Raw genomic sequence first — 15,362 nt, 5'->3', positions numbered from 1 at the left:
AGTCAAGCCAGCTATCCAGGCCTGCAACTTTTATGCATCATTCCCACAAGAGTTCCTGTCGCTCATGATCACATCAGCTTTGCCTGAACGGCATGGCCACTGCTTCTGCTTCCCAGGGGTTTAGACAGAATAAGGGCAAAAGGCAAAAAAGCCAGAGAGTTGTTTCATCAGAGGGAAGCTGGTAATTGATGAACTATATACAACTGTAAGAATGGATAATACCACACCAAAAGGCTGTAGTGGGCAGAGATCTGTAGGCCAATACATTCCCAGCTGTAAGCTCCTCCTTTCTTACCCTGTCAAAGAATCATAACTTTCCAATTACAAAAAACAAAGCCAATGTTTGAAAGATAGTTGTTTTTATTTTTCTAAGCTTGTACCTGTGGAACATAATAAATGACCTGATATAGTGACAACTTTGCAAAAGAAGAATCCCTCCTCTCCCCACATCTGGACAGCAATATATAAATATTTACAATGAAAAAATAGGCAAGGGAAGAGAATGAAATCAACATTATCCAATTTAGATTGCTTCTACACATCAGATTTTGAACATCAATTATTTCATTCACTTTAATCTTAATTGAAACTTTCACTTTTACAGTACTGAGTAACTTCAGTTCTTAGATCTTATGTGCAATAGATTTATTCCTGGCTCTGTTTCTATAGTTTTCTCCTGTACAGTAACTATAGAATTTGCCAATTATTTTTCTTTATTTCAAATTGTAAACTTTGAAAACAAAGAAAAAATTAAATAGAAGTTTATGTCTCCAGATACAAAGTTTCTTACACAGTCAAACACATCACAAAACTGAAAATCAGCATAATGAAATGCTGGATAGGTTCATAATGAGGACAAGAGGTCTGTGTCCTGATCCATTGGCTTTAACAAAAGCTCTTTTCAAATAGAACAAGTACATATAGAAAAAATAACCTTTTTATTTTCTTGTTAAAAAAGGAAACGGTGCTTTCTGAAACAAAAGATGTGATTTTTTTCGACACAAATATAAGTTACAGTGGAGAGAGCTTACAAAGCTTCAAATAAAAATGGCATTTGTTTGAAAGGATGACTTAAGGATGATTCTAACAGGTTCAAGAAGCCCATTTACTCTGATAATTCTATAAACATTAGTGTAAAAAAAAAAAAAAAAAAAAGAACCAAAATCCACAAACCTACTTTTTTGCTTCCTGTTATATAGTGTCACACAATCACATGACTGAAAACATGTTGTCTGCAGAAATGGTGGACACCTACTACACACAATTTGGTTTTATTATGTCAACACTGACTGCCTTGTCCAACAAGAGGTTCAACATCCTTCGGATACCGAGGTGCAGTCCTTAGCAGCTGTTTCACATATGTGAGCTTCGTCTGCCTCTAGTGCCCAAAGACACACGAAGCCTTGGTTCTCTTGCTTTATAATGCTCATTGAAGTCCAGTCTAAAGCTAAGAAATCGAAGGCTTTCATCAGAACTGGTTGTCAGCAAGACCAAGAACTGCTGGACGATTCCCTAAATGAGAAAAAAGAAATAAAGAAGAGACAGCTAAGAAGACAACAGTAGTATGCTTCACACAGGTATTTCAGGTGGTGTCTAAGCCTGAAAACAAGGAAGAGGGAATCCAGGAAAGGACAAGCACAAGAATTTATATTCAAATGTTAGCAAATGAGTTATATACGGGACTTATTATTTCTACAAAAAGCCCGCAGCTTGGTTTTACCTTCAAATTTCTGCCTTAAACACTTCAAAATTTTCAGTGCATAAAGCTCAGTCTTTCAAACAGACCATCCCCTTGCCCAGCTAGGACTCTCCGTCTGTCAGGCTTCAGAGGCTGCAGAAGAGCATTCCTATGTGTGCTTGCTCTCCCAGGGCAGCCCCGCCACACTTATGGTAATTCAGGACAAGGTGACCTTAATGTTTGTTTTTATGTTCTATGTACAATACAGACTAGAACAGCTATAAACCACTGCTTATTTCAAACATACATATATGATATTTGGAACAGCAAAAGATCTGCAAAGTAGGGCAGCTGGGGCTGCAGACTCAGTGGCTAGACTGTGTATCAGAAGCAGTTTTGACGTGGGACTTGCAATTAGGAGGCTGGAGGCACATTTCTGGCCAAGGGACTGCAGGAGCTCCACAGCGTACAGGAAAACACATAGCTTTGGGAGGATGGGAAAACTCCCATCGAGAGCTCATTCCTCATTCCCATTTCTCCATTAAATATTAACGTGGACATGCCTACGAGCAGGCACGTCTCATTTACTTCCTAAATACTTCCAAAGATGATAGCCTCATGGATGGCCAGAGAGGTCCTTGCACCAGAAATCTGTAGTAGCGTTGACAGGAATACAGACCAAGTTGACAAAGAACTATGCTGCCAACTTGTAGCAGACCTGCAAAGCACACAAACTACAATCTATTCACAGCTTACAGCCCTTAAGTTATCTGACTCCATTTTTCTCTGGAAGGGAGAAGTACAATATTTGGATGCAGGAGGCAAAATCCTGCCAGATTTGAAGTCCTCCTATCAAAGTCCAGGATCTCTACAGCCTTAAAAAAAAAAAGACACCAATATTTGCTAAACTGAGCACAGTATTCTGCTTTCCTTAAAATTTGCATGTGAAATCAACACTTAGCAGCACTTCATCCAGGACAGCTATATTTTGCCTGGCAAAGCTATAGGCAATACATAAATAGACTTAATGGAAACAATCAGATAGAAGGGCTGAGAAATGCTTTGCACATGCTTGTGGAGGTGCTAAGTCATGACTACAACTGCTGCAAAGAACCTAGTTTACTCTTACAAGAGAAAAATTAGACTTTGGGTAACAACTAAGAACACGTTAACCTCATTTATTTACATAGGGAAACAATGCATCCTTACATGTTTATTACACGGAAATGCATGTTTACAGATGTTAAGTAATAGAGAAAAAGTATTAACAAGCAGGAAGAAAGCAAATCCTGCAGCTTTAATTCAAACTTGGCATCAATATCATTATAAATCTTATCTTCAGGTATGCCAAAGTTGATAAACAAGAAAAGTTAAAAGCAGACTATGCTACATCAAGAATTTCTCACACATGAAAGGCAAGAGTGGAGTTTGGGGTAGGATTCTGGGTATCAGTTGACCTGGGCTCTGACTCTCAAAGGCTGCTGTGGCACACAGTGCTGTGCTCTCTTTTTCATTGCTTTTTGAACACTCTCCCCAAAATGTATCAGCTCATTTTCCTAGGAAATGAGAGCTCTAGTAGGAGATATAACATAGCAAGACAACGCCAGAATAATTCACATCACATCTGTGCTGGCTATTAAGGAATGTTGAACGCAGGCATCTAAGTACAACAAAGAAATAAAGACCTAGATCCACAAACAGAAGTTACCTGTATGTGAAATTGATTTCTACATATTGTAATTAATGATCCATATTAAAAATATATATATATATACATATCTAAAGGGTACCTGGTAAAAGTGAGTGAGTATTCGCAGCTGTGAGCACATTTTGGGTATTGAGTCTTGAAATTCTTTTATCCTTTTCTTCTCTTCTTCTTCTTCTGATGCAGTTACACCCCATTTGCCCTACACAGAGATAAAATGAGTAAGAATTCAATTGTCACCTGACAGAAGTTGCTAGCTGTGTCCATCTTCTGCTACCATGTTCACATGGTCAAATGCAGTCAAAGAAAGCCAAACACGGACCTTCTAATGCTGAAATTATCAGTCCTCTCCGTGGTTGTCCAGCACATAAAAACATTGAAGATGTGTTATTACATGATTTTTTACAATGTGAAGCTGTTCTCACATTCTTCACAGAAAAACTTTTACAACCAAGGAAGTCTGAAATCAGCAAAGCAGTTGGAGTCTTGTACCAGCACTGCACATCCTGCGTGCCAGTATGCAGGCAAGCAAAGAGCTATGGCATTCTTTGCAAGAAGATTCAGAATATTCAAGGCTCTACCATTCCCTTCACCTAAAACATCCCTAAATGTCTTGTCCTCCCAAGACCAGTGCAAACTCCATCCACTTAAGAGTTTTTGAGTAAGACACAAATGAAAAATGTCATTTGGAGGTTTTTGTTTAAACTCGCTACTATTGCTGACTTTCACATGCATCTCAAAGTATTTTTCATTTCTTTTGTAGCTGTAACTGAAATAAAAACTCTCCATATGAGATATTAATTAGATATTATTCAACTAGTTTTCATATTTTAGTCATGTTCTTACTGTACCTCAAGCTCACGTTGCTTCTTCCTCTCTTCAAATTGCAATCTTAGTTGCAACTCTTCCAGAGCAGCTCTGTACATTGCATCTTGGGCATTCTGGAGCTCAATGATCTGATCAAAAACAGCTCGAAGTTGGTTGAGAAGTACCTGTGAGAAAGGTAAGTAACAAAACAATGAAAAATTATTACAGTAAAAGCATTTAATTTGCTACCACTCTTGAGAAGGTAAGTAAATTAAATCTTCCCATGTTCAGCTGAAGAAAAGTTTGCTTTGCTTTGCAAAGTTCCCAGTCAATTGTTGCATAACAACTTTGCTTCTCAGGACTATAAGCAATTGGTCCACCTTGCAGCAAGTTTTTTCAGCATCTATCAGTGCGTGCAAGGAGCAGCCTCTTACAACAAGGTCTTATTTGAGAGGGAGAAAACTGACTTTTCTCCTTAGTCCTGGAACGTAAGAGAAGAAGGTTCGAAATTCATAAGGCAAGCTCACAAAGCTACAATTTAATGCAAAGGAGAAGACTTACCCTGGAATCACTATCCAGCAAGCACCGAGCTATGATTGTGTCCAGAAAAACTTCATGAGCTGCAATGATGTGATCCAAGTCCTGCGCTTGTTGGACCTTGTTCCAGAGTTCATCCCACGAGCATTCAAGCACCTGGAGTACAATGATTCAGGATTGGGCTGTTTGGATTTGCTAGATGACAAGCTCTTTGAAACTTAAGACACACAACACATACAGAATATTAAAAGTACTTCATTTTTAAGCAACATATTGGATGGATAGAGTATACCTCAAATGTAATGTAATACTGCATTTGATGAATGAAATGGACCATTTCTGATGCCAGAACGTGACACTGATGCAGCACCCCAGAAAGCTCTGTAAAAAAAATTCAAAGAGATGGCATGTTAAAGACCATAAGGACAAGCACAGCCATCAAACCAGCTCGGTAATCTTTTTTCTACCAAATTGAATACCTCATAAAACAGGCATTAGTCTTACTACTCTTGGATGGCAGTAGCAACACTGGAAAAAACAGCTGAACAAAGAATATTGCACAATTAACTCTTCAAAAATGTTAGCCAAAGACACCAACTGCATGCTCAGACAGCACTGGAAATTTGCAGGGTATCACAACTGAGACCCTTTTAGTCCCAAGAGGCGAAAATACAGCATGTTCCATGCTTTCTTTTGGCTGAAAAATCTATGGCCACAGATCTGCAGTTCATCTGGGACCTCTTGTGCCTCTCGCCACTAGTCTTCATACTACTGGTGGCATACTTTGTACTATCACACTGAGAAGAGAGGGTGGCTGCAACAGGAGTAGGGAATCTGTGGCTCTGGTGGTCCAGGCCTGTTCACCTGTAAGACAGAGCATCTGTCTAAGATGGAAAAGGGTATCATCAAGATTATCATCAACTGCAAAAACCCTCTGGAATGGAGGATTCTTCCTTCTGGAATCAAGCAGATATCCAAACAGAGGAAATCACTTCTAAAATGCTGGCAAAGCTATGAGACTCCTACACAAAATGAATTCTGCATTTTCCTATCTACAATGTTACAGACCCATCTAATGATCTCCTTGACAGCACAACAAGGTATTCTGTTCATTTTCTATGCCTTTGCAGGAAGACTCTTTCATACATATGTTGCATCTTTTTTAAATAGTGTCAATTAAAAAAAAAAAAAAAAATTCCAGGACTGGTTAAACAACAGGAACTGCCCAACATACCTATGTGAGTTGGATACATCTATATTTTTTATCCAATTTCCTGATAAGAAAAGAGTAAGACTGGCACTACAGTTTAATAGTGGTCTTTTAAAGCATTAAAAACCCTGGCTGTTAGGGAATGCTGAGCAAAGCTATCCTAGAAAGTCCATGTTACCATATGGTGATTGAAAAACAAAGACCCCCCCCTACAGGCACTTCTATCAATTACTGTCTTCCAGTTGCTGCTCTGTGTCTAGAAGGGTAAGGTACCATTCTGGAGGAAGAGAAAGAAAATAAAGCAAGTTCTGCTTCATCTTTGCAAATCAGTGCTGTGGCAGTCTCTCCACGTATTGTACATATTGGAAGAAAAATCTACCCACAGCTTCCAGCTTAGACATGTCAGAGAATGAGAAAGACTCCAGTCCCTTCAGGCAGAAGGCAGATATTTGTAAAACACACGCTCCTCTGTCAGAGCATTACACTCAAATGCAACACTGAGCTCCATCAGCAATAGCTGTAACATCTTGGGTAGCATTTTAAATGCAAAGCATTACCTAAAAAGTAGCCAGATCTAAAGGTGACAACCAGCTACGATTTAATCTACAGAAGAATGCTCCATAAAAAAGCATAAGAAAGCCCTCCCAAGTATGTCTTCTGAGAATAAAAAATACTGTAGCTGTAGGAGATGGTTTCAGCCTGAAGACCTTCAAGTGATGAGAATAAAACCACACCCTATTCTCAAAGGGAACATAAGGAGAGAACACAATACACTACTGGCTTCGAGTCAAACAAGGACTTCTTTGGTATAAAGGAACAACAGTAAAGTAAATCTAAGGTTTACTCACAGAAAGGAAACTTAGTCATTCCGTATAGTCCAGAGATCAGCCCTGCAAGCTGATCTTTACAAAAGCTCCCAAGGCCAAAGTACCTGCTTCCATCCACCAAACAGTTCCCAATTATAAAAATAAAAGTATTTCTGTAAACACTACTATGCCACAAAGAACTGTAACCCCCAATAGCTTTTTGTTTTTTTTTTTAAACAGAGAAAATGTAGTTAGGTCAGAAGTCAACCTTGAGCCAGTGCAGATGCTCAAACAATTCTATATTCTCTACAGAAAAACACAATCAAAAGTTCCCAAGCATAAAGAGCCACTACACTTAACAGCTTTCCTGTTGCTGCTCAAACACCTGCTTCTCTTATCCTAGCGTCTTCTGTTCTTAGCTAAACAAAAGAAAAAGAACAAATAATGGTAAAACTAGTAAATTTGAAAGTGTGTATGTGGAAGACTTAATACTCCCAGCACAAGACAAAGGGCAGTAGAGGGTACAGATGGAAAGTCATCAAGGAAGATGAATAAAAGGAGATGAAAGAGTAATGGTCTCTTTCCAGAGACATGGGATGTTTCTTTTTCTCATTGCTACAAAAACTCATAATCAAGGACTAGGTTAAACAAGCAGGAAACTTCCATACACAATAAAGCTATTTCATCTTCACCATCTATCATTTAACAGTCAATCAAAACCAGCAACAAAATACAAACTTCATTTGTCAGAACTGATTTTTTTTGGCCATTTAAAAATCAGTTACAGTAATCTAAGCCCAGTTTATGAGTATGTCATCCATTCAGACCTCTCACCTGGCATACTTTTCAAAAGCTTTGCATTGCACATGTGTCCTTTCCATATATCAGTAAGAATGTACTCCATTCGCTTCGCTCTCCAAAGGAAATTAAATACTCTTAAATAGTGGCTCATGCACTCACGTGTAAACACCTACAAAACAAACAAAGTATCAGTACAGATTTAATAGATCTCACATGTTCTGAAGGACCAATAACATCTTCCCAGTTCATCTATTCTGACCCATGCAGTTTATTGTAAAATATCAGCAGAACAAAAAAAGCTCTTGGAAAAATGCTCCCTCAAGAACTGAGCTGAGCTCTCCAGCATTCAAGTAAGCACCAAGCACTGCTAACGGCAGAGCTGCAGCACTCCATGGTTGAGCACTCTGGAGTATGGTCCACAGTACACTTCAAGTGTGTCTTCTTACAGCACTGTCACTTTTAATTCTTTTCTAGTTTAACACAAAAAAAATTCCTGCATTATCAGTATTTCCACGCTGCATTCTTAAGAAGACTGAAGAAAAATGGAATAAAAATGCATTAAAGTTTATTTGTTCTGCATAAAAGAGTCTTCTATTTAAGTACATTGAAATAAATGTAAATAATTCTCAGAACTGCCCTAATGCTTTTGCCAGTTCCAATTCATTGTACAAATGTATTTGTTGTTCTACCAGACTGGCAGCTGAAAAAGCTTGAACCTGCAATTGACTCTTGAGAGGTTTTTCTCACTTCCAATCTCATGTGCATAGAAGGGTAAGAAAGGGTGAAGATGAAAAACTTTAAACACTTTGCTCTTCAAACTACATACGTATGAAACAATTCCTTCACGTTTTGGTGTTACAACATTTTTACAGAGACTAAATGCATTCTCATTAATACTGTTATTGATTCTATCAACACAATTATTTCCTCAATAGTTCTTGTGAACACTACCTATCAAATTTAAGTTAGTACAAGTAAGTTCTCCACAAATACACTCTCCAGTTTCTTGCAAATTATCCCAGAGTAGCTGCTACAGTCTGGTAATAATGGTCTATGAGGAGCAGCACTCCATTTATTAAGTATCTGCCAAAATCTCTTCTAGAACAAATGAACTCCTGATTTTCAGTAATTAATGTTTTGAACGTAATTTTTCAGCACTCACTGTTAATTTATAAGAACTGAGGTTTTGGCTCAGCTGTTGGATACATCCTTGATGCCGAAAAAAAACCAGGAGTCTCTCTGATCATACACTCCAGAGTAAGAAGGTTATTTGAATAACAAAATGTTTAGCAATCTAGCTCAGCATCTGAGACATGTTCACAACCAGTAGTACATGACATTACCGTTGCTATTGGTCCGTCAACATGATAGTCCAAACTGAAGACATCCCATCCGGTGTCCCCAGGAGATACCTGTATTGAAAAGACGTGTAAACTTTAGTGCTAATCAGAGTATGCTAGTGCAGAAGAGCTCCTTCTTCTTGTCTTATGATGAAATATGAAAAGCTGATATGAAAAAGCAAGCAACCACAACAATACGTGACACAGGAGTTCATTGTCAAGAGTAGTAGATTAAGCCAAAATTAACCTATGTTTTACACAATGGCAGGATTCACCTCAACCAATTGCTGATGATCATGCTGCCAGTGTTTTTCCACTGAAAAAAATAAAATAAATGAAGGGGAACTTCTCAGGCAGAACTTTGCTTAAAGAACAGGCTTACTTCAGTTGCCTGAGTTCAGACAGTTCCCACCTCTGGGGCTGGAACCTCCTCATCAACTCAAGTTTCTTAGTAGAGGTATCCTTCACAAAATGCACTTGCATTTCTCTACTCTTCATGACTACTGGTGAGAGAAAAAAGAAAACACCCCAAGATTCTTTTAAGAGCTGTATCAGCTAGAGTTGCTTGCAGAACCCCAAATCAGGGCCATCTGCATCTATTACTTGACCCAAATACTTGACCTTGTTTTGTCAATGAAATGGCTGTGCAAACACAATTCAAGATATAAATAGACAACAGTGGGAAGAGAAGGCTTAAGTAAGGTTTGCATATTTCAAAGTGGACTTCAATGGAAAAAGGGGAGGACAAAATAATATTTAGTATATGTATGTATCAAAATTTTGTTTCATACAGATGTCTGCGTACACAAACACTATATGTATTTTTATTCACTTATGTTTCAGGTCAGAGTCACCATAATGCAACAAACCTCCAGAAGTCGAACATCCAATCGTTTGAGAATCTCAGGATTATCAAACTGTGCATTAGTTGCCCTCACTGCTGTTTCAAGAATTCCTGTGAGGTTATGCTGGTACAAGGTTGTGGCTGGTCGTGCAAGCTCGGGTCTGAAAGTTAAGAAATAAAAAAGTCATGGCAGACTTCTTAGATAGTCTGCAGCAGCAACTGGTAACTGCAGCATGCAGTGAAATAATTTCCTGAAAATTCTAAACCTCTTATGTTCCTCTTCCCGTCTTAACCACAAAGAAAATCAATGAGCAAAATATTTATAACTGTTTATATATGTGCAGCTATACATCTGAGCATCAGCATGAGGAATAAGATTATCCTGATTCAATGCCAGTCATTTCAAATCACTAGCACTGCTATGAGAACAATTCAGAAATCTCAGTTGCATTTGTATCTAAAATGAGGCAAATTAATTCATCAACACATCAAACCACAAAAGCTGTTTCACTGTTTTGAGACACTTACTGATAGGCACCTCGTAGCCCTAGAACTGCTGACAGAAGCACACAAACCCACTCCCTCCATGCAACCTTCCAAGGACAACAACATGCAAGCTTTGCAATCCTCTCCCCCATGATCAGTGCTGGAAAGCCCCTCTCTACTTCTGTCTCAAATATAATGATGACTCTCATCTCTCATGCACCAAGCTTGTTCTGCTTCACACTATTTTCCACATAAAAAAGCAAGGTTATGTACAAAGAAGTTCATGGAAGCTTTATTAAAAAGCCTGCCTTTCATAACAAAGGAAAGCTTTGTTAAGGACATTTCTGGTAGACTAAGTAGCACCCGCGTGTAAAAGCAGCCAGCTTGCAAATTCACTTTATGAACTTAAACTTCTAGGTACTCTTGAATGCTTAAAACAGAGATTGGTGAGGCATCAATTAAATAAAATAGAAAGGAATTAAGGATGTTTTAGACCAAATGCATCCAAAATAACAATCAGAGCAATACTAATTAGAGGTGTCAGGAGCTCCAGAAACTGAACTTTGTTGCTTAAACTTGCTGACAGGAGCAAGCAAAGTATAAACACTCCTGGGCCTCCCACAGGCTCAATGAAAAGTGTAGCTTTTCAAGACACTATAAAATAATATTGAATGTACTTCCCACCTTCAGCCCTCGGGTTCAAAATAGGATTTCAAAGTTGTTCAGGTAAACCCTTGAGTAATAATTAAAGCGTCATCTTCTGACAGCAAAATAGTACTGATCATGCACGCTTGGGAGCATCAGAAATTCACCATAATTACCCTTCTTATTCTTACTTGAGCAAATCCATTAAATGTCTGATAAAGTCTCCTTGACCAAGTAGTAAGTAACGCCTCATGGCCTGCATGTGTTCCAGTAAATTGTACTTCTTATTGAGAACATCCAACAGGTATTTGCTGGTCTCAAAATAAGCTGCATCAATTTTCTCTTGAAATGCATTTTCCAGATCCGTGAACAAATCAGCAGCTAAAAAGCAATAAATCAGAATTAAATTTGTATTTTTCCAAAAAATGAGGCAAACAAGCTTTGAAATTGAAATGTACAAGCAGAAGAATTGCTATTTATTTTGATCCACTATATTAGGCATTAGGTATAGCCAAAGTGAAAGCAAGTCTAAAGCAGCCCATACTTCAACAATATTACTTTTAACATGTACCTAGCCTGTACCTTCCGAGCTCATATTACATCATCACTACTACACAGAAAGTGAATTTTCCTTTAGTTTGCTGAAGTATGGCAGTTTACAGAATGAAATCATTTGAAGGAGATCAAAAAGTACAGATTGGGAAAATCTTTGTTGGGGACGGATCTAAATTAGGAGTCCCATTTAAGGGTAGAAGAAAGAAACATTCAAAGAATCAGTCAAAACATCCAACAGAAAAGAGTTTCCACAGATACATCAGAACAAGAGATGAGGGAATATGCTCGCATTATCTGGGGGACAGTCAGAAACACTTTGCTGTACAGCAATTTGGGACTGGAAAGTAAGACATAGCTGTTTAGTAGGCAGTGTATTTCACTCTTTTCTATAGCTATAAGAAAGGGACTGCAATAAAGCTCCTATTAGATAGCAAAAGTAACATAGCTTCTTTCAGCAAAACTCCAAATATTGGATGATGAACTATCAGGCCTTCCTCAGCATTAAAGGATACACTCTCATTTTCATCAGTTTTTCATTCTACAGCAGTTGCTCTAAAAGGTAGACCAGAGGTCCATGTATCAAAACAGCACACTGTCTGTTCAAGAATTAGTTGCAATCTGTGCTGCAGATATGAAAAGTTAGAACCAAGTTTCACATGCTGCTCTGCTGAGATTCAACCTCAACTACTAAACTGCTTTTAAGCTTAGTAAACAAAAAAATGATTCTAACAAGAATTCACTCTTTAATGAGGCAAACTTCACAAAGTCCTATCACCTTTTGCAAGAGTAGACAGTGATAGGACAAGTAGGAATGGTTTTAAGCTCAAGGAGGGAAGGTTTAGATTGGATGTCAGGGGGAAGTCCTTTACACAGAGAGTGGTGAGGTGCTGAAACAGGCTGCCCAGAGAGGCTGTGGATGTTCCATCCCTGGAGGCATTCAAGACAAGGTTGGATGGGGCCCTGGGCAGCCTGGTCTAATATCAGATCTGGAGCCTTGCCTGCTGCAGGCAGTTGGAACATGATGATCCTTGGGGTCCCTTCCAACCCAAGCCATTCTTTGATTCTTTGTCTCTGAGTCTGGTTCAATGGCACACTGAGGTTTCCAAATTCTCAGTAAGCTATGAAGCTCTCCAAAGGACACCAAGTACAAACATACGTAAAGAATTTACAGATATTTGTGAAAGACAACACTGTGCTCAATATGAAAATTGTACCTCTATCCTTTTTGTAAAGAATATGCTACCACAGAATTACCATAAATGCCATATACATTAAAACTGGAATCTCTTCTAAATAGTAAGAATTAGCAATAAATACTCTGAGGAAGTTCTGAAATTAACCTTAATTTGGTTTAATGGTCAGTAGCAGACAAACCAATTTTAAAGTCTTCAAAAACAATTTTACTAGCATCCCACATATTCAACTTTAATTTAACATACTATCGTGGTAGAATGCATTTACAGACAAACTTCTGTCTTGCTCATTTTACTGCTCATTCCCTTACTTACAAATAATGGATTTTTAATTACCTTTTTTTAATCACAGAATTAATTATTATTATTATTATGAAATCATGTGATGTGTATTTGATGAGAAGTTTCAAACTCTAAATTCTCATAGCAACACTCAAGAATATGCCTGCTCTCATCCTACTTCTCCAACTTAAAGCCAGCTAAAAGCAGGCTGATCATGCCTGGATTCATTCAGAAGCTCAGTACATTAATAACCATCCAGCAAATCCATCAAATTAAGAAAATTATACACATGCATCTCCATACATGTTCTGTAAAATGCAATTAACCAGTAAAAAAAAAAACCCTGCATTTTAAAGGCAGATGGGACTTTTGTACTCCTTCCCATCTCGTTATCTAAAGTGTGAGTTTATAGTCTAAGCCACATACTGCACAGAGCTCAGTTGAAAGGGAAGAAGTTGAGCAACACTGATACCCTACCACCTTTCGAAGATTCTGCAGATTTAGCCACAGCAATCATCTTTGTGGATGGAGTTTGATCATGACAAACTTGATGCAAGAAGTTTATGGATTTTCCTATTAGGAGGACCTAAAAACAAGAGATTATTAGTAATTCAATAGTCACTTGCATGTTAGGTAAAAGTTAACAAAAAGTCCACCCACAATCACCACAGTAATAATTTATTGTCATCTTTCTTCACTCTTAGCTTCGCAATCTCCACCATAGCAACCCAGAACTCCAGTGACAAACACTCAAAATCTCCTTAAACAAAGACTACTAGTTAGAAAATTGCAAAAAATAAAAACCCTGAAACAGTCCTTAGTCCTCCTTGGTACATAATTCTATTTAGTTATTTTTAAGACGAATACCTACTCTTAACTTTGGTCTCCATTTTCTTACTAACTATCTAAATAGCAGCACAGGCCAACAAATCATCTCAAGATTCATTTTTAAACGTATACCTTTTTTGATTGTTCCATTGTAATAAAAGAAGGGATCATCGACTTCCTCAAAGTGTACTTGTCATGCCACAACCGGTCAGTTTTAACTGTAGGATCTGAAGCTACAAAGAACTGTAGATTGAAATAAATATTAAAAACAAAAGAAGAATGTGAGCCATAGAATAACTACAGGATTTCTAGAGGAACTCTGCAACTATCAGCTGTTCCAACTCATCTGACAAAGCAAAGATACTTATGAGGCTAGAGATAACAAGAGGTACTCTAAGTAGAATATTCATTCTAAATAGTTACAAAGGACTCTGTATACATTACTACTGCTCCTAAGCAGGAGGATACAGAGATGATGCTTTGTTCAGAAGAGAGAATTTATCATTAATCCATTATTTTGCATCTATAAATAGATCCAGGATACGATTTATTGACGACAACACATTGTATCACTGCAACCTCAGGACATCACACTAATACTGAATTCATTAAGCAGAGTCACATTTCATGTTGTAACTGTATACATTACTTATTTAATATGTTTATATCACAATTTACTTCTTCAGTTCTCCTCTTCCTACAGGCTTCCATAAAGCAAATGAACAAAGATAATATATTTCTTATATATTACCTCATGGTATGTATCCTCCAGCTCTCCATCATAAATCCATCGATAAAGAAAATTCAGTACAGGATGGGATACCAGGCCAAGAATGTGCTGAACCAGAGATCTCATGTAGGGATCTCCTGTTTTAGTATAGGCATGAACAGCTGAAGCTAGTTCACCACCTTTTCTTCCTGTAAGGTCATAGGGGAAAGAGACAGAAATGTAAGAAGGAATTAAAATACTCCACAATTAAATTCAACAGCCATCAATTTTAACTAGTCTCATGTCACTGAGAGCTTATTGAATACACTTCTAAAATGTACATAAAGTAAATTTTTTAGTATTGACTGGGAATGCTTAGGTTTTAAGGCATGAATGATTAATCTCACTGAAGTGTTAAGATGTGGCATTCTGTCTGGTATACAGTAGTTTGCAGTAACGTAAAATTTACAGAATCAGATCACCCACAAAGGATGACTTGATGCTTCCTTTCTTTCCAACCACATCAGTCAGAAGAGTGTTGGAGAAGCTATAGTATTTATTTTCTTTCTATCTTGTACTTGTTTCTCTCAGCTGTTCTGTGTGCATACATAAACACAAAAGTATCTTTTCTCCTCTCAGTTACAGTCTCCTCTACAGTTCCTTGCAGTACAGGCCTAGGTTGGTTAGTGACCAAGTTCTGAACAACTTCAACACCACTTCCCAGCTCTTCCTTGTGGATCACTACCACATACTTCTTTCAGATCAGGGAAGTTTGGCTGTTTCACATCAATCTGCAGACAAGTTGCAAATTGCTCCCATATGTCAGCTTGCATAGAAAAATACTTAGACCCAGTGAAAAGGCTGATCTAGTCATTTTGTAGTGTTAGTAGACCACAGTACAATATTCTCTGAAAGATAACTAAAATTAAATAATTG

At 37.9% G+C, this 15,362-nt stretch overlaps 1 protein-coding gene across 3 annotated transcripts in view; it reads right to left on the bottom strand.

Moving 5' to 3' along the window:
- Positions 1–342: 342 nt before the first annotated feature.
- TUBGCP3 (tubulin gamma complex component 3) overlaps positions 343–15,362 on the bottom strand; it is a 46,272-nt gene continuing 31,252 nt past the window's right edge. The window contains exons 11-22 of one of the 3 annotated variants that reach the window (XM_010728538.4): positions 14,469–14,635; positions 13,850–13,960; positions 13,367–13,475; positions 11,051–11,240; positions 9,754–9,889; positions 8,888–8,956; positions 7,578–7,713; positions 5,020–5,108; positions 4,752–4,883; positions 4,235–4,375; positions 3,469–3,585; positions 343–1,512 (exon numbers count right to left, since the gene is read on the bottom strand). In XM_010728538.4, the coding sequence (XP_010726840.1) occupies positions 1,354–1,512; positions 3,469–3,585; positions 4,235–4,375; positions 4,752–4,883; positions 5,020–5,108; positions 7,578–7,713; positions 8,888–8,956; positions 9,754–9,889; positions 11,051–11,240; positions 13,367–13,475; positions 13,850–13,960; positions 14,469–14,635 (1,556 nt within the window). In that variant the 3' untranslated portion in view covers positions 343–1,353. Of the gene's footprint in view, positions 1,513–3,468; positions 3,586–4,234; positions 4,376–4,401; positions 4,672–4,751; positions 4,884–5,019; positions 5,109–7,577; positions 7,714–8,887; positions 8,957–9,753; positions 9,890–11,050; positions 11,241–13,366; positions 13,476–13,849; positions 13,961–14,468; positions 14,636–15,362 lie in introns of those variants that run through there. The other 2 variants (XM_085215350.1, XM_085215358.1) reach the window with 2 other exon arrangements.

Source organism: Meleagris gallopavo, chromosome 1, assembly GCF_905368555.1.
Source record: "Meleagris gallopavo chromosome 1, MGAL_WU_HG_1.1, whole genome shotgun sequence".
NCBI lineage: Eukaryota > Metazoa > Chordata > Aves > Galliformes > Phasianidae > Meleagris > Meleagris gallopavo.
Note: the sequence above shows the minus strand (reverse complement) of the source record. Positions and strands in the feature narration are given on the sequence as shown.